This window comes from Anser anser, assembly GCF_964211835.1.
Source record: "Anser anser genome assembly, chromosome: 4".
Lineage (NCBI taxonomy): Eukaryota > Metazoa > Chordata > Aves > Anseriformes > Anatidae > Anser > Anser anser.
In genome coordinates this window covers 35,949,450-35,968,229 of record NC_139724.1, presented here as the reverse complement: position 1 = coordinate 35,968,229, position 18,780 = coordinate 35,949,450, and the positions used below count along the sequence as shown (strand labels likewise).

The 18,780-nt window shown below is 45.7% G+C and overlaps 3 protein-coding genes across 6 annotated transcripts in view; 2 read left to right on the top strand and 1 right to left on the bottom strand.

Moving 5' to 3' along the window:
• Positions 1-1,204: 1,204 nt before the first annotated feature.
• On the top strand, positions 1,205-6,925 carry LSM6 (LSM6 homolog, U6 small nuclear RNA and mRNA degradation associated). 2 transcript variants are annotated; one of them, XM_083834731.1, is made up of 4 exons: positions 1,205-1,350; positions 1,607-1,718; positions 4,951-5,064; positions 6,673-6,925. In XM_083834731.1, the coding sequence occupies exons 2-4, from the start codon at positions 1,625-1,627 to the stop codon at positions 6,705-6,707; spliced, it is 243 nt and encodes an 80-aa protein (XP_083690857.1). In that variant the 5' UTR covers positions 1,205-1,350; positions 1,607-1,624; the 3' UTR covers positions 6,708-6,925. The 2 variants fall into 2 exon arrangements, with proteins under 2 accessions (XP_083690857.1, XP_083690858.1); XM_083834732.1 differs by lacking the exon at positions 1,205-1,350 and having other exon boundaries at positions 1,351-1,718.
• The window catches only part of SLC10A7 (solute carrier family 10 member 7), a 180,673-nt gene continuing 164,610 nt past the window's right edge, over positions 2,718-18,780 (bottom strand). The window contains exon 20 of the mRNA XM_083834702.1: positions 2,718-11,724. The gene's annotated coding sequence lies outside the window, so the exon portion shown is untranslated. The remainder of the gene's footprint in view (positions 11,725-18,780) is intronic.
• Positions 11,720-18,780, top strand: part of REELD1 (reeler domain containing 1) — a 26,738-nt gene continuing 19,677 nt past the window's right edge. The window contains exons 1-3 of one of the 3 annotated variants that reach the window (XM_083834690.1): positions 11,720-14,525; positions 15,573-15,904; positions 17,040-17,262. In XM_083834690.1, coding sequence (XP_083690816.1) covers positions 15,685-15,904; positions 17,040-17,262 — 443 coding nt within the window. In that variant the 5' untranslated portion in view covers positions 11,720-14,525; positions 15,573-15,684. Of the gene's footprint in view, positions 15,905-17,039; positions 17,263-18,780 lie in introns of all 3 variants that reach the window. The other 2 variants (XM_083834689.1, XM_083834691.1) reach the window with 2 other exon arrangements.

Below are 18,780 nucleotides of genomic sequence, written 5' to 3'. Positions count from 1 at the left end.
TCACTGACTTCAGTGAGTTGCACAGCTGGAAAAACTCTCTCTGCACTATGAAAGGATAAAGCAATACAGTATTTAAAAGAATCTACTCATAGCAATGCACACAACGTTTTAGATTTAAATCCTTTTTCATCTAGATGACCGAAACAACAACAAAAAAAAGAGAATCATTAAACAATGAGGTCTGAATTTTATTTTCATTCTTGAAGCTTTGAATTCTGTAAGCAATCCGCTGGATGTGGATTACTTAAATCCTTTGAAGACCACCTTCCTGAGGTCATTTGGATTTCATCACTCAGGAAATAAAGCATTCTTTAGGTTGTGTGTTAACAGATGTGATTACATAATCTTTCTGAATCTACAAGATAGGAATTTTCTTTCCAGGTCAAATCCCACTACACCAAAGTGCTCGTAAATGTGTGTCTTATTGCATGAAGGTTAATTTACCCCTAAGAACAGCATGTGAGATTGTTTAGAGACCTATGGCAATCCTGGAAAAATTAACAGATTTGGATTCATGACTTGGCCACAGAGCATGGAAGCGGCGAGCTAACGGTATGAAACTTGGCCATTTTGATTACTGTATTACAGAATAGATACATTTGTAAGCTTAGTAATGGTATTAAGAAGGAAATTAGGAGGATTTGGGTGGCTGGCATCAAACACCCAAAAAACAAACCTGGCACCCACCTGACACGGTGCGGCCTGCTCCCCGTGGTGCCCGCTGCGTCAGGCTGTGGTGAGGCATGGCTGCCCGACTGTGGCCAGTCTTCAGCCTCAGGATGAAGGCCTCCTGGCCTGAGATTTGGGCTATTTTTCTTTATTTTGGGCTGTGCGTGGGGAAGATGTGACTGCAATTGTATTTAAAAAGAGAAGACAACCCAGGGAGAACGCTTGGCCGTGCTCTGAAGAAAATTTTTTTCCCTGTTCTGAAGAGCACGTTTTCTGGAGCACATTTTCCCTCTATTACAAAAATTAATATTTTTTTAATCAATAATGGAAGAATAAAGTAAAAAAAGAGTCCAGATGCTTTCACAGATGGTTAACTCCTGTCACGCTACCAAACTCCTAAAAACCACGGTGTTTTGTTTGCTTGTGGGTTTTTAATTAATTATTACTATTATTTTATTATTAATTATTATTATCATTATTAATCTTGTTGAAGAACTTGGGACAGTTCCTAAATTTGGGGATCAGCCAAACCCCCCGCGGGGTCCTTCGGGGCGGGCCGGCTGCCACCTCGGCCCGGGCGGCGCTGCGCGCCCGGCGCGGTTTGTCCCTGCCGGCGCGCCGTAGCGGGGCCGCCTGCATTGGCCGCGAGCGGGCCGGGGCGCGCGCAGGCGGCGGCGGCGGGTGAGCGGCGGCGCCCAACGGCCGCGGGGCCCAACGGTCGCCGGGCAACGGCCGCGGGCTAACGGCCGGGCCGTGACAGGGCCGGGCGGGAGGGAGGGCTGGCCGCCCTGGGGAGGCTCCTTGCCGAGCGGGAGCTGAGCGCTGCGGCTCCGGGAGCGGCTCTAGCGGCTCTTCGGCCGCCCGGGTGTTGCGTTGAGCGCCGGGGAGTGCCCGCCCGCCCCGAGCGGCGCTCACCCGCTGCTCGCTCTTTCCCCAGCTTCCCGGGGAGCCCAAGATGAGCCTGCGGAAGCAAACCCCCAGTGACTTCCTGAAGCAGATCATCGGGAGGCCCGTGGTTGTGAAGCTGAATTCCGGAGTGGATTACCGAGGTAAGCTCGCGCCCTGTCCCTCACAGCAAGCCTGCGATCCCCTTGTTCGGGGAGTCTGGAGCCTCTTGAAAAGCAACACAAGTGAGCTAGCGTCTTGGTGTACGTGTACATGGACCTCAGAGTGGTGACAGTAAGGAAATCAGCTCTGGAGAAACTGATGGAGAGGAGGTTAACGGTGGATTTACAGATTAAAAATACCTATCTAAATCATTACAACCCGTAGCCACAGTGACTGACTGCAGTCGCAGGATGAGTCTGAGTTTCTAAATTGAGTTTTGTGGAGATTGGTTTGAATTACAGCTCCTGAAATGGTCAGGCCACTCTTCAGTGCGCTGACAGCATGCCTTTTTGAAGCTACCCCTTTTCTTTACCTTCACGTTCTACAACTCCTAGCACAGACCTTGGTCCAGAAAAGCTTCAAACAATAAACTGTGCTATCAGGAAGTACATGAGGGACAAAATAGAATTAGTTGTGTGCTTGGTTAAACAACTCCTAGACTTGTGTTGGATCAAGACACACAGGGATACAGAAGAGAGCTTAGTGTGTTCTTTGCACCTGTGTGCCCAGTGTTTTTTAACACAGTCCAGCAGTTTTATTCCAGAACTCTTTGGCTGATCTGCATCCTGCACACATGCACTGTGTGCAGGATTATAGGGCGTTTGTTTTTTAAGCAGTAAGTTAAACTTCTGTTAAGTGAAGTGGCCTGGTCATACTCCCCTTAGGCTAAGACTATCAGCCTGCCAATTTTTTTTTCCCAGTAGTATCCAAACATAACTAAAACTATCATGATCTCCTGTTGAACACAAGCTAGGCATTTTATTCTAGAATGATTTAAGCGTTACTGTTGTGCCAGAGATACCTATTTCTGGTAGGTTTAATTCAGTTGGTGTTGTGGTTTAACCCGGCTGGCAGCTAAACACCACACAGCCGTTTGCTCACCCTCCCCCCTCCCTCTCTGGGATGGGGGAGAGAAACGGGAAAGTGAAGCCGGTGAGTTGAGATAAAGACAGTTTATTAAGACAGGAATATAATAATAACAATAATAATAATAATAGTGATAATGATAATAGTATTAATAATAATAATGTGTAAGAAAACAAGTGATGCACAATGCAATTGCTCACCACCCGCTGACCGATGCCCAGCCTATTCCCGAGCAGCCGGCCCCCCACCCCGGCCAGCCACCCCTATATATTGTTTAGCATGACGTCAGGTGGTATGGAATACCCCTTTGGCCAGTTTGGGTCAGCTGTCCTGGATCTGTCCCCTCCCAGCTCCTGCTGCACCCCCAGCCTGCTCGCTGGCAGGACAGAGCGAGAAGCCGAAAAGTCCTTGGCCTGGTGTAAACACTGCTCTGCAACAATTAAAACATCAGCATGTTATCAGCGCTCTTCTCATCCTAATCCAAAACATAGCACCCTACCAGCTATGAGGGAAAATTAACTCTGTCCTAACTGGAACCAGGACAGTTGGCTAAGCTTAGCGCTTGTGAGACAAGACTTGTTTGTCCTGTGACAAGGAGTCTTTGCATTCTGACAGTTTCAAATTCTTGTTCACTGACAGGGCAAGCAGTGCCTTATTATCCCTTCCTGTCCCTCTTTAGTGTCTCTCAGCTGATGAAATTTGCAATCTGTCATTTCTTTGGAGATCCACATGGTTTGAGCATGTCAGTGGGGTTGGCAGCTGAAAAACATCACTGCTTCTCATCTGTCTTTGGCCTCTGTAAATTCATTCTTGCAGGATTATGTAGTGACAGCTCATTAAAGTTAATTAAAGCAAGTCATCACTTGCCTAAATGTACATGCAAGGTGTTTTTTGATACACTTCCTGTTTTCCATAAGAACACTGGTACCTTTTACTCATTAAGATACATTTGTAACCTGCCCCCTTAGCTAGGCCCCGAACTCTGCTAGTTTAATATGCCTACAGTCAGACCTACAAGGAGCTTAAAAACACTTTGTGAGCGGTCAGTTTTTCCCCTTTTGCGTGGAAACAGAAAAGAAAAACACACAGGAAAATAACAATCCTCAAACCATTACAAGTTGGCAGAAAAAACTAAATTCCTAATTATTTAATGGAAGATATTACAGTAACAGTTCTGGAAAATGAGAACATGCCCTAGAGGAAGATTCTCAGACTGGAGTTTTCTCCCCCTCCTCAATACAGCCAAGGTACTATAATTCCTGAGTTTTAATGCCAGGTAAATAAATGAGGTTCTTAATTTTAGTAGTGGCAGTAATTCTAGTAGTAGTGTCTGTGCAGCAGTGAAGTTGGGAAAACGCACAGGCAAGACTGAGGTAAGAACAGCTTGTTAGAAGTTGTTTCATGTACACACACACACACACACAAAAAATCAGATTGCATTCTCTGAGCAATTCTTTACATCTGTTAATCCCCACATTTGGTTTGTTACACAAACGGTCTGTTCATTAGCTAAGTTAAATTTAGCTCTGGCCATAGTGGTGGGTGTAGATCCCGAGGAGTGATTATGAATAAAAATGCCATCATACTGCCGGCACAGTGCAAGTACTGTGTGAACAAGGTGCAGCCTGAACAGCGGCTATGAGAAGTCAGAACATAAGAACTTCTAAAGGCAGTGCTACTCTAATGCATATTTTCCTGATAAAGAAACCATCTAATATAGCAGATTTTTTCATGCTGTGCATTAATTAAACAGTGTAATTTTATTTTTGTGGGAAGATGTCAGTGTCATTTGGAAACCCCTTGCCTGTTGAAAATGACTTAGATTTGCTCACACAAAAACAGACTGGCAGCCCACATTATTCTGGGTCTGTAAGCATAAAAACCAATCTGAAAAATGCGTATGGTGTCCCATTCTTGAGAGGTTTTAATTAAACTTGGTAGTCTTGTTCTTAGGTTACCCTGTTACACTTAATGTCACAGGTTCTTCTCAGGAATAAAACACAAGCAAGAAGGGACAACTAAACTTTCAGAGTGGAGGTTGTTGATCTTTTGAAAGTCATGCCTCAATGACTCCCCCCCACATCCTTATATCAACTGATAAAGTTGCTGCTAGACGACCTGAGGTTCCTTACTCACAGCTTAGTTCTTTTAAGAATACTGTGATCCACTGACTCATCTGCAAGCTTGGGCTTTTAGTTTGTTGTGAAGAGTTTTTTTTTCCTCCCTCTACTGTTCAAATGCAATGCATTTTTATTTCTTTAAAAATAAGTTTAAGCTGATTCACTGTTAAACTGTCACTGTCTTCAGGTGTCCTGGCTTGCCTGGATGGGTATATGAATATAGCTCTGGAACAGACAGAAGAATACGTAAATGGACAATTAAAGAACAAGTATGGTGACGCCTTTATCCGAGGAAATAATGGTAACTGCTCTTCCCTGTGTTATTGCTCAGTAAAAGAATGGTATTTTACTTCTGCATTTGAGGTGTGACTGAGGTGTTAGCAGGTTCCCTTAAGAATGTTACTTTCATACTTCCTTGGAAACCTTAATATGTTTACTTTTTATAGTGCCCCTTTTCAGGGTCTGTGCTTTTCCTCATTCTTGTTGCCCTTTTTGCCTCTGAACTCAGAGTTCTTTTGGAGAAGCGTGCTCTTTTCTATCCACTCATAGACCTCAAGTTCCTATCACTTGACAGGTTTACTTTTGCACTTGCTGCCTGCCAAGGTGGGCTCTCCTCCACAGGAGGTTCTGTGTTTTGCTAGGTAAACTGCTGGGTGCATGGATGATACAATACACACGGACAGCACTGCGTTCCTAAGGTGTGAATGCCCCAGCCTGAACAACAGACCTGGATGAGTGGTGTTCATTAGTACTGGAGGCTATTTTTGTAGTACAGATTCTGTGATCAGTCAAGAAAAATCACTTGCCCTTTGCTATTGAACCTTCAACTGTCCCAGTGCAGTACGTGAATTTTAGTGCGCTGCAAGGACAGTTAGCATCCTTCCCCCTGCAAGAGACTTGCTCTTAATCATGGGCTGATGGTGTCCCAGGCTCCTGGGATGATGCTGTGGTATCAGTGAGGCTGAAGCAGCAGGACATGCCAGGGAGAATATCTAAAAATATAAAAGGTTCAAAAGCCAGATGTGAAGAGACTAGTAGAAAAGGTAAATTAAGCAGAGTTTGACTAAGCAGAAAAGAAAGTGCAAGCCAGGAAAGGGAATGGAAAGAAACAAGAACTGAATCTCCCGTTACATGAAGAGTCAAGGAGACCGTGGAACCAGCATGAAAGATTCTGTTCTGTTTTGGGAGGAGACACAATCCTTGAGCAAGGCCAAGTGTTTTTTTTGCAAGGAATTTAGCTTATTATGCTAAGAAGTACTGTGACACTGCAGCTGGACAATCAATTATGGAAATAAGAATTTATTATAAAAGTTAATAACAATTGGATAAGAGGGAGGAAAATGAAGTACAGGCTGGGCAGAGAGCTTAAGATATCCCAGCTTTAGGAGCACAATACAATTTCATGTTGTGGGCATTCAAAATACAGTTTGCATAGTCCCACTCTCAGATAAAAAAATATTCCTAAGTGCCTGGGAAACATTGCCTCACATGGTGCTCTGGTATCACCAGCCAAGTAGGTAAGAGATGTCTGCTGTCGCATGGGTAATTAGCTTTGCCAGAAGTGCTTGGGATTTCAGCTCTTGTTGAAAGACCGTAACATTCACGTCTAACACCCTTGATTCTGCTGCTTAAAGATTTTCTCCTCAGTAATGCTGCAGGGTAGCTGGGTTTATTCTCATCTGCTGGAGTGTACAGTTTGGCTGTGAATATAATACTGAGCCAAGTTAGTACATAATGTGTAAATGTAATAACGTTTCTTGAAACTTGAAAGTTTCTGACTTTGTTCATGCTGAAGGGGATTCATTACAGTTATTTGACAAGCCATGGAACTAAGATGTTTTAAATAAACAGTCTCCTGCACGTTATTTACCAGAGCCCTCTTATGTGTGCCGCTTTCTCGTTTTCACAGTATTGTACATAAGCACGCAGAAGAGAAGGATGTGAAGATGCCAGAAGGAGGCTGATTTGTACTTGTGAACCTTTCCAAAGGGACGAGACGGATTTGATTTGTAGTTAATAACTCACAAGTGAAATACACAAGTGTTTAAATATTTTTTTAAATAAATGTAAACCACTCTAAGCTTCCTGAATGTTTTTGTTTCAAAACACTGCTTTTGTTCCACTGTACAGAAAAAAATAAAGATGAAGCATGTAACAGTACCACAAGACTAATTCAAAGCAACAGCTCATTTGGTTACACTAACAGTCACAGAAATACTGATGGGAGGTAAGCAGGTGTAGAATCACAGCCATGCAATCATGGCAAAACAATCGTTTAACTGATGTTAGGAAGGAAAAAGAATCTGGTGACAGTGACCTGTCTTTTTTGGAAGAGATTCAGCTTTAAATGCCAAACTGTAGCAAGAGTCATTGGGTAAAAAGTTCAGCTACTGACTGTTAAATTACCCGAAACATCTTGAATTGTGGATTGGAATCAAGGGATGCAACAGTGACACTTCAACAATTAGGGGTGGGGAAAGAATTGAGTCAAATGGAAGAAAAACCCTAAGGGGTAGCACTGCACCCGCTGTGGAAGTCAGTCACCAGTGAAAAGCTCTCAGCTGGTAACCCAGCACAGCCAGCAGCCACTTCACCTCCCACCTCCGTACTCCCCTCCCTCCCCCGACTGCAGGTACCTTTGTGTTTGTAAAGAGATGCAAAACCAAAACAAAGGAGTTCTTCAATAAAAAGCAATTTAAGCTATTATTTAAAGCTACTCCTCAAAACAGACTAGAAATCTAAAAGCTTTTGCTAATGTATCACGCGGATTCTGTTCAGATAGCTTGCGCTTTTTCTCTCAACACCATCCATACATTCTCTTTTCTTTATGTGCTAGCCAGAAATGTGAAAAAAATATACTGCGCTCATAGCATGGGCTATGTGTAAGGGAAAGAGAAATATCTCCGCAGGCAGTGAAGTCAGAACTTGTTTGTTTACATTCTGCAGCAACCCTCCCAGTTAATCAAAGACAAGCAAGTAAATCCAGCTCAGTTTTAGATAGGTACTTGCATCAATTTATAAAATCCTTTTACGTGCAGTCAGACAAGAAATAAATATGAAGGTTCAGGTGTTTCTTAGTCTGACCATTACCACACTTAACATCTAGATTTTTCAGAACACTTTCTTGTTTCTCAGAACAAGGTTATAATTTAGGGTACTGTGCCTCATGGTGAGGTTACTTAGCTTTTTTTCTTTTTTAAATGAGTTTTCTGAAGCCCTCCTTTATTCTCTGAGCTGCTTACAGTGCCTCCAAGAATAAGAAAATACTTTGAACTGTGGATGGATGAACACAAGACAATTGTGTTAGTGTAACATTGCCCCATTCTTTTCAAGTACCAGTAACTCTGATGCAAGTAGGGAGCAGTAACATTTCAATTATACAAGGCAGAAAATGTAAGTTGCTTTTCTAAAAAAAAAAAAAAAAAAAGTGTCAGGGAATAATTCCAAATTATTTTGCAATTAATAGTTAACCTTTCTACAATAAAGACTTCAGAAGCCACTACAGAACACACAAATAGAGATGCTACTTTATAAAATGCTTCAATAATTTATCATTCTTTGACAAGGGCTTGAAAATGGTCCAGACTGTGAGTACAAATCACCGGCTTGCTCTTCTGTAAGTGACTTCTAAAAAAAGAAAGATGTGCTCCAAGTGAAGCACGCAGTTGCTCATTTGTTTTGTCGTCTTTATACAGCTGGCAGGTTACTGTACTCTTTCAGTCCCTGAGACTTGTTTTATTTTTTTATTATTATTCCTCCTCTACCTAGCCAGCTGTAGCAATACATTTTGTATAGACTTTATTATCAAGTGTTTGCATCTCTAACTTGATCGCTGCAGTTCTGTTTCTAAATGGCTAATTATGGAACAACTTTCAATTGTGATTGGCTACTTCAAAAGGCAGTGCATGATCTAATCACAAATTAAACGCCAACTTTGGAAAAGACTGTTTAAATACTGAGATTTTAATGTGTTTTAGATTATGAAGTCACAATTTGCTACGTGAGATTGATAAAATTTGCATTAAAGAAGAGCTGTTGCAATCCATATTCAAGTTTTAAAATAAGTTAATTAAATGTTTAAGTCCCACAATCACTGGCCTTCATGTACATTTTTCAAGATTTTCCTCTTAATTCAAGCTTCAGACCCTGTGTTGAAGTCAAGCGAACATTTAAGCCTTATTTCAATTAAGCGTTCCAATGTTTGTTTTGAGCTGGATACAACATTCATCGTGGTTTTATCTTACTTATCTTTATTTTACTTATCTTTTAGATTTTGTTTTGACTTACTGTGTTATATGTGACAACATACCAGCTACAAGTAAATCAGATGCTGGACAGTCAGCTTTCAGAGTAGCACATGGAATGCTATCCAAAGTTTAAGGCGATCTTTCTCATGATGTACGCATATAAACACAGTAGAACTAAGTATTTCACAAACTCTTGGTGCTTAGAAATCACTCAGCCAAGTTTATAAAATCCTTACCCCACTGGGAGAAGAGCCACCAACAACTTGATGCATCTTCTGTACTCTTACAACTATAAGCGTATCTTCATGCAGACATTATCGGGTAGTAATACTTACGACCTTCATTTTACCTAATTTACTACGTCCTGCTGCTATTTCCCTAGCAGCTGGATGTCAAACTTTCCTTGAGTGACTTACACGTGCTTGGCCATAACAGCAGCCACTTCACTTAAAAGAATGCCTCCAAAATCAAATAATCAAAAACTAACCAACAAATTAATTGAGTTGCAAAGGACAGAGCGGTGTTTCCGTACCATAGTAACATCACACAGATTCACTTCACGAAACCAAGACAAGACCATCCAAGCACTGCCCCAGTCCTGCCCCCTCCCATGCTTTCAGGTCACAGGCAGACCCTGGGAAGAGCAGTAACTCCAGAACTTCTCAAGAATCCAAGTGGAAAAGCCAAAGCACACCACATCGCCTTAAACAAAACCCTGACCAGAAGCAGCAAGGCACCCATTCTGTGGGAGCAAGAGGTCAAGGAGCTGGGTACTTACCCCCAGCAGTGATGGAGCAGGCAAAGGTGCAGCTACTGTCAAGGCCCAGGTGCCCTGCAGTGCCCCTCCATGAAGGGAGCAGAGGGTGCTGGGAGAGGTTTGCTTTAAAGGTGTGCACGCTGCTGACTGCTCACTTTCCCAATTCGCCACCTGGGTCCTCGCTGAAAGGAAATCTAATGTAAAAGCACTCTGAACAGTATTTCTTTGAGCTCTGCCCAGCTTTTTCACAATATTATGGTGACAGCCGCCCAGAATCCTTTTGGGCACCACTTGCCCATGAAGCCCTGAGGTTCATGCCCAGCTCCAAAACGGGTTACGCCACACCGCTGTAGGTTTCGGCTGCATTGTTCATGGTAGCCAAAAGAATGTGTGAAAGTGTTTGCAAAGTGACGCCTTAGAGCATTTCACTGATGGTACCGAAGAGATGCCTGAGCTTTAATATGCCAACCCATGCCTGCGGCCAGCTCCAGCTCATTGTCATTTTTGAAAGCAAACAAACTGCAGGGCCAGTGGTTTAAAGTCTGAGGTTCCTGTGCCAAACGTCTCCAAAGCAGAGAAAACGCACGGGCGCGAGCTTTCCCTGACCGGTACTGACCCTGCCCGTGAGGCCGTTTCACGCGCAGGGGTCAGCGCTGCACATCAGGACACCCCGAGCAGGCGTAGCAAGCCGCCTGACTGCGGGATCGCCAGCATCAAGCAGCGTAACAGGAGCCCGCGGGCAGCTCCCACTGCCTGTGCCACCTGCCTGGCCTTGCCCTTATCGAGCAGGGCAGCCAGGCGTTCTCATGAGAACAGCCTTCAAGAAGAGAGTTGTTTTCACAGGAAATCACATAATAGTTCAAATGGCCAAAAGGGAGAGCGTCTCTCAGACAGGGTCAGATCTGCTCTGCACAGCACGACATAGGAAAAAAATCCATCCAGGCTGTCTGATGCTACCTGAATGTGGGGTGCCCAGCATCTGAAGGGATGTGCAGCTTACTCACTATCTATCTGTATTCCTGTCGTTCTGCCTTACTAAACCCGTTTTCTTATTAAGCTCTTTGTTGCCAGGCCTCTTACTGAACTCCAGAAAGAGCCCTGCACCATCCCTCTCCGCTAATCCCCACCCGCACCCCCACGCAGGCTCCAGTAGTTACCAAATAAAATAAAGTGGCAGGGGGTGGTTAAGCAGAATTTGTAAGAGAATGAGGCTCAAGAGGCCACGCTGTATTTTGCATATGTGTGTATGTGTCAGTACATTCCCACCAGTAACATCTGAATGCACTGCCAAACCAGTAAGTCTGACAGAGGAATAGCAAAAGCAGCCGATGGAATAGAAGCAGAAGGCCCTGCTGGCACTTCTGACCTTCCTCCTAACTAGACGTCAGAGAAGCATCCTGCTTTCCCTGATCTCCCCAAACACAGAGCCATAGACATGCATGGGTCAACCCTGAGATGCCAGTTTGTAGGCATTATTCTTCATTCTACTTGTGGGACTTCTCAAGGTTTTTACCAACCCCCTTCCCCATTTAAATGTTGGCCACTGCTTCCAGTTTAAAGGTGACACGAAGTACTCAAATAAGACAGTACTTCCAGCTTTGTGGGTTTAGTGATCAGTTCCTCGTGAGCCCGACTTAACTAACTTGCCACCTTCTGTCTCGCTAATTGATCAATCTGCTCCTTCTTCTCTAAGCCCCCAAAACTTCGTTCAGAGGACTGAAGTGGCTGCTGGCTGAGTGGGATGGACTGCTAAAACTTGTTTTAACCCTGATTATCTTGCAGTATCAGAGCATTTCTCAACCTGTCAATGAAGCAACCAGCATGCTCCAGTGTCAGCTTGGGGTTGCTTGCATCCATGCCCGCATTACAGAGTGATCTTCACGGTACTTCTCCACATCCGCTGCTCCATGCCTGCTGTCCCTGTTGCACTCTGCTGATGTGGAGATGTACAAGGAACCTGCAAGAAGGAGAATGTTTCTGCATCAAAGAGCCTGGACTGTTGCTGGGTTTACAATCTTTCTGTGCACTACGTTGCTGAAATTTCAAATTACACGGTCTATAGACTGTTTTAATTATCAAGCTATTATGGAGCATGTACAATTTTCTCTAATTCTATTTTGAAGCCTCAACTGAGTATTTTTCTCTTCTAAAAATCTGTAACACAAATGTTGCTGAGAAATCAATGAAGAGGATGTAAGTTGTCTTACATCCCCTCCTCTGTGCCAGCTTCCTACTAACAAAGAAATTTATGACAGGAAAAAGCCAAAACTCTTGCTAGTGACAGCAGTGCCACATGATCTTTCCTAGTCTGTGTCTGGGCCCCATCACAAGAAGGACATACAGAGCCTGGCTGAGCAAAAATGACTCCAGTAGGTCACAGCTCTGGCCAGAAAAGGCTGAGGCAATGCTGTCCTGTTGGGTGATGCAACCAAAGGCTACGGGGAGGACTATATTTCTTAGGGAAACATATGCCTGTCACTTGGCATTAGAGCCTGCAGCTGGGGGCTGCTGGTAGGTGCTCATGTCATGGTAATGACTGTGACGGGATTTTTCCATCTCTATCAGGAGGTGGTGGTGACGTCTGGTTTGACTGCAGCTTTGAAGCCACTGAGTTCTCCGCTCGAGAGCAGACAGCAGGGATGAACTCTGCGCCAGGCTGTATTTCAAACCAGCCCAGCAGTTAAAGACGTGCTCAGGCTGTGCAGATCTCTCTGACCCGGCACTGAGCAGAGCTGGTGTACCTACACGCAACACACTGCGTGCAGCCCAGTGCCAGCTCCGAAGTGTGCAGGGACAGCTCCGCGCTGCATTACATCCCGTGCTGGTGCAGGTGGGTTGGTTCTGGTCTCATCGGTTTGAGGCTCTGCTGCTTTCTCCCATACATTTCCACAGAGAAATGAACCCCATGAACCCTTGGGGGCCACTTGCTTCAGGACCCCCACCACTCCCTGTGCTGCTGAAAGCCACTTGAGGCCTGGAGCTCACTGGAGATGGCACAATGAAAACACGTGCTCAAGGCAACCAGAAGCTGAAAAAGGCTGTGTGGTACTGTAACACCACACTATGACTCAAAGACACACTTACCTGCAATGCTGGTGTTTGGTGGATTCAAATGTTTTCCCTACACATGGGCAGAGGTCTGGAACTGCTTCCTTATTACACGGGAATTACAAGAAAGGGATTGTTTAACTTGGGAATAAGTTAGTAAGGAATAGCCAGAAGAGCCTTCCTCGTTTCAAGAAAGGATTAGGCACTATTATAGCATTACTTAAATGCATTTTTTTTTTAATATATAAAGTATGGGCAACTGCAAACTGAAATAGAAGCAATAAAACAAACTGTCCCTCTCCTTCAACTACTACAGCTAAGACTTTCTGCTTCTGCTGACAAAAAGAAGGAAAACTATAAGCCTTACATTATATCCTGAAAATCAGTGGATATAAAGCCTTTTTCACGTACAGATCTCAGATGAGAGGCTAGTACCATCAATTCCACACTTTCAAACCAGTCAAGCAGATGAAAGCTGGGCTGTCACCAGTCACGTCTCCCCAGCACCACACAGCAGCTTCATGCTAAGGCATGTATTGACCACCTCCACTCACTGCCCAGGGCAGGGTGTCGTGGTGTCTGCCACGGCCGAAGCACCTGCAAGAACACATTTGTCAGCCGAGGAGGACTCGAGGATACCAAACCCTCTTCATTCACCCCTACAACCGTAAGTGCCACAGCTGTCTGCGTTGCCCTGCCATAAGGCCAGGCCCGGGCCCTGTGGCACTGTGGGCACCTGATGCTGCCTCCTGAAGAGAAAATGGCCGCTGAGGTGGTCAGTGCCTTCATCCCTGCCTGAGGCTGCAACACGCCGGCATTATGCTCAGCCCCTTCTAATGGGGGCTCTGGGGTGATGAGGATTGGGATTGGGATTTCCAAACAGGGCTGCCGGTGCCATCAGGGGCCTCCAGCAGCACCTGCACCAACCTGGCGATGGTGGCCACGAGTCCAGGCCACCACAGCACCCTGAAGAGACTAGGAAGACCCAAAACTGAGCTGGGAAGTCAAGGGCCAGGACCAGCACCATGGTTGGGCACTGGCACAGCTCAGGCAGGGCCCAGGGGTGACCAAGGACCAGGTCAGTCAATGAGAGGACATTGGTATGGCCAGAGCCACTTTGCTGTCACCCACCGTGCAGCCTCCTCAAGTATGGCAAAGCCGATCACAGGCAGAGTGACGACAGGCAACAGCGATGCTTTTATGGCCGTGTTGATTTCGTACTGGCACACAGACAGGCTGTTTATGCAAATCTGCGCACAGCACAGCCACAACAAAGCCCACTTTCAAGCTTTTTGGTTTGAGTGGGGTAATCCCTGGTCTCACCAGGGACCTGAGGACGAGGGGAGCGTACTTGGAGAAGCTGGCACCCTGCCCCACCCAGAGGGGTCCCAGGGTGTCCCACTCACACCCCATGGCTTGCTGCTGCCCCCCCCGCTCCCTTGCTATTTGCCTTTGTTTTCACTGCAGAAGCTTGGAGATTTTTTTTTTTTAAAAAAGGGGGGAGGGGGGGTAGGATACAAAGGGGAAAACTAATGTGATTAAGGCTGGATTTGGGCACTGCCGGCGCGTTCCCGTAGGCAGCGGGTGTCAGCAGTAACAGCTGCTGCACTTCCCATTAGAGGAGAAAGCGAAGAACTTCGCTGACGGGATGCGTCGCCGGCAGGCTGAGGGACGCGGCGGCAGCGAGCGGGGAGGTGCGTGTGTCCTGAGGTAAGTGCGTGGAGACAGCGCGGACCCAAACCTGGACCCAAAACCAGGTGTCCAGGGCCCTGGAGGTGACGTCCCCGCTGCCCGTGAGTGTGTGGTGAAGGGCGTGGGAGGCAATGGGGGTGGGATGGGAAGGGGGAAAATGCAGCCTGGGGACCTCCCAAGGAGCAGAGCTGCTGCTCAGAGGTACTTGCATGAGCTCCTGAGAGAAATCTCACCCAGCAAGGGAGATTCAGGTGTATCTGGAGGGGAGGCTGGCACTAAGAGCATAACAGCATCCTGCCTCTAGCACAGGGGCTGGGGTGTTTGGCAAAGGCTCCTGTGAATCCCAGACCATCTTCTGGAACATAACTGATGGGAACGTGATGATGCTCGGCTGTAGAAAGTTAAACTGCATCCATCTGCGCCCAGCTTCATCATGTGATTTTTTTTAAGCGTCAGCTGGTGAGTTTCAGAAGTGATGTAAATGGAGGTGCAGGCTAGACCGCCTCGGTCTCTGATTCCTTTTGATGCATTTGCATCTAATTTGTTGACTGAGTGTAACGAAATCTAAGCCAAGAAAAGCTGCGTGTTCAAAAGATGCTAGAGTTACATTAAAAGCAGGGCTACCTGCTTTATGACACGTTACCACTCACAGTAAGCGTGGTGCTCTCACTCTTCATCTTCACTTTCTAAAGTGCAGTCTGAAAAATCGGAATAAAATACTCTTTCTAATCTGGAAATATGTTCTGTGCCAGCCACCAAATCTGAGTGACATGAAAAGCAAGGCATGCGAAATATTGAACTTCTGGAGTTCAGAAGAGGTAGAGGGTCCTGAGCTGACTCGTGAGCATATCCGCACAGAGCCTTCTCCTCCTGCTAAATATGACCCACAGTTCTGGAGCAAATCTCTCCCAGCTATTCACTCCACAGATGCTTCACAAGAAATGCATCCTCTGGTGGGGTCTCTTCCCTCCCAGCCCCAACAATTTACTTCAAAATGTGAAATTCTGTGGATTCCCAGAGAGGCTCCCTGTGCTACAGAGATCGTTTATTCCTCTTCGTTTAAAGGCTGTGGGAAAGGCTGCTCAGCTAATTCAAAGGCGACGGACACGCGTACAGACTGCAGCTGCCAGAAGGCACTGCTCTGAAGTGAACCTGCCTGCTGTCTTCCCGACGCAGCATGGAGGACGGGAGGAAAGTCCACCTGGTGATCGCTGGCTGGGTGTGCACAACCCTCTGCCTGGTTTCCTACACGGCTGCCTTCTCGCATGGTGCCAGTCTTTCCGCCTGTGCTGACATGATGCCCAAGCACCTGAGAGCTCAGCTGCACAGCCCCAGGAACAACTACATTACCATCCACACCAACATGTCCTTCTACTTCCCAGGAGACAAGGTTCCAGGTGAGGAACAACTGCTGATTTTATATCTTAGCCAGATCTTTCCAGTCATGGAAAAAAAAAAAAAGTGGTTATTAATTCTAGCTGGTGGCAGTTTCACAGACTTTCAAATTACATCCACTTGTGACTCAAAACCCTGTGTACTGAGCTTTCTGGTCTGTGGTCCTGACTCAGAAGAGCAATTATTTAAGAAACTTTCATGCATCTAAAAAACACATGCTAACTAATCGTAAGCGATGACATTAATCTTTGTGAGGGATGGGAAGAGAACTTCCACGTGGCACTGCTCCAGGTGCGCTATGCTGTGTGTCTCATCACTGGGAACTGAATGTATTTACAGCTAGATTCTGTTTGCAGCACTTTGCCTAAAGCTTCCTCAGGTGGTGTACCTAAAGCTTCCTCAGGTGGTGCCTGGCTCCAGATTTTCACCATGTCGCAGACCAAGTGGTTGCCAGAGCGAGCTGGTAGGTTCGGATGCTTTGGGTGTGATTTTTCTCAGCTGCGTCTCAACCACACAGGAACCCATCACACGCACTGGAACGTGAGAGGCACCTCCAGAGGGCAAGCCACCTTCTCTGCCTCTCATGCCTGCACGGAGACAGGATGAACCATCCCTGGCAAGGGATGGGCTCTCTTCAGGCCATGAAGGGGGTAAGGTGACTGCCTTGACTCTCAGGGACAGTTGGGCAGTATGACCCACCCCGAGCAGTGCTGCACCCAAGCAGGAAGCAGACAGAGCTGCGAGGTTCTGTCCTCCAGCCTGGACATCTGCCCGTTCATTCCCATCCAAAATAATACTCCTCTGAGGGCAGCGAACAATCTTCTGCATAGGCACAGACCCAAACCTCGCGCCTTAAAAATGGCTGCACACTGCCTAACGCAGCATGGTTAGCAATATAATCAAGGGGGAAAAAGACTCGAGCAAATTGTGCAAGGTCATATGGCAAAGTTAAGGGTAAAGTCTGGCCCCCTGAATCTAGCACATCCAACATAGATTGTAAGGACAAATATTGTAGGATGTTGGTTTCTTTTCGATGGCTTTATTTTGATTTCACAGTGCCAATGGAAATTCCATTTAAAAAAAATAATCTGAGAACTGCAAGACAGATCCCTTCATGTCCCATGTCTTGTCTTGCAGTGACGGTGAGGAGCAGCCGGGATTTCATGGGCTTTTTGCTTCAAGCTCGCAAAGTGTCTAACGATGAAATTGCTGGCACATTTGTCTTCATTCCTCCTGGTTCCAAGCTGCTGACGTGTTTTGAAGATGGTGATACTGTCACCCACTCGGACAAGTCCCTGAAGAGAAACCTGTCCTTTGTATGGAAGGCACCAGACCAACCCATTGGAGACATCAAATTTTTGTAAGAACATGTTGGCTCCTAACCAGAACTAGTGTCTGCGCAGTTTCAGGTTTTCTCATTTTTCAGTTTTCAAGGACTTGGCTGTACTTTTCCATTGTACTTGTCCAGCGTGGTGGTTTGATGTCTTTTGAACCCCATATAGCTAAATACTTATCAAATGATGCAACAGTGCCCCAGCTGGTGTATAAATCTCCATTTGTATCTGCTGGGTAGTGCTCCTTTTTATTTACATGGCCACTATTTTCTCAGAATAAATGCACTGGGAGATGACAGCCTAAGCACTAAGGACATAGAAATATTAAGGCACAAGGAGAGAACTGTGATCACTCTGCCTGCCTTTCTAAATAACACAGCCCATAGGACTTCCCTGCCTACAGGACAATGTCATATATCATTGCTGTGTTGATTTTTTTTTAATTTAGTGGTTTTTTGTTTGTTTGTTTGCTTTGTGTGTGTGTGTTTCCTTGTTTTTATGTTAAATGCAAACAGAATTATTCCCAGTAGGATTAGTTAGGGAGCAAAACTTGGGGTCAAAAAACAGGGTCAAAACTTGACATTGCTGTTCTGCACCGAAGTCAAAGTATTTTGGTTCTGATCTGGAATGAAGTTAAAATTTTTCTAACTGGCTGTCTTAGAGGGAGAACAGTGATTTTTCATTTTAGAATAAATTGTTATGTTTTGACTTCACAAAATTGCTCAGAAGCTGCTGGGCCAGATCCCTGGCTGCTCCCCAAAACATAAGCTTCCCGGTGAGTGCCACGGCTTGTGCATCTCATCGTGATTCAACACAAATCCATTGAAACAAAAATATTTTTGCTCAGCATTTCCATTTTGCCCACTGCTTCAGATTGGGAAATATTATTAAAAACATGAAAAAAAAAGAAAAAGAAAGCAGATAAAAATAACCCAAATGCAGCAATGCCTAAACCTAGCCACCCACTGCAATTCTTCCTGCACCCTCTGGCTGTTGCCCCTCCAAGCTGACCGCTCAGAGCCTCTCCCTGCCGAGGCCAGGCTGTGCCCCCACACGCATGCCATGTCTCCAGCAGAAACCTCCAGCCGTTCCCTTCTCCCCTGCTCTCGCCCCATCTCCTGTGTCTGCTGTTGCTTCTGCTCTCAGATCCCCCACAAAATTATTTATAAATCAGTAAAATTTGGGCAGATTTAAGGCAGACAGCAAAAGGCACATCCTGCAAGGGTGACCCCAGCCACACCGTAAATCTGTGTTTCAAAACTTGTGTCATGGCATCTGAGAAGACTCCTTGCTGCACTTAAAAACCTCTCCCAGGAATCAGTCAGCCTAGGAAAAGCAGGGCTGTTTCCCCCTATCTAATTTTCAGAAGCAGCTGAGCAATCCGGGTTGAAATTCTCCAAAAAGATCCAGCTTGAATAAGGCTCTGGGGACGAATGGCTAAAGGCTGTCCAAGCGCAGCTTTGGCACCTGACAAAAAGCAGAGCGTGAGGCAGGCGCAAATATTGAAGGGCTGAGAAGACAGAGCGCCTGTGTTTTTTTCTACC

What these genes read in the sequence shown, in the direction of transcription:
- LSM6 (XM_083834731.1), top strand. Translation starts at nt 1,625, where the DNA reads ATGAGCCTGCGGAAGCAAACCCCCAGTGACTTCCTGAAGCAGATCATC. An exon ending in TTCCGGAGTGGATTACCGAG is followed by an intron (nt 1,719 to 4,950) that starts GTAAGCTCGCGC and finishes CACTGTCTTCAG; the next exon opens with GTGTCCTGGCTTGCCTGGAT. An exon ending in CTTTATCCGAGGAAATAATG is followed by an intron (nt 5,065 to 6,672) that starts GTAACTGCTCTT and finishes TCGTTTTCACAG; the next exon opens with TATTGTACATAAGCACGCAG.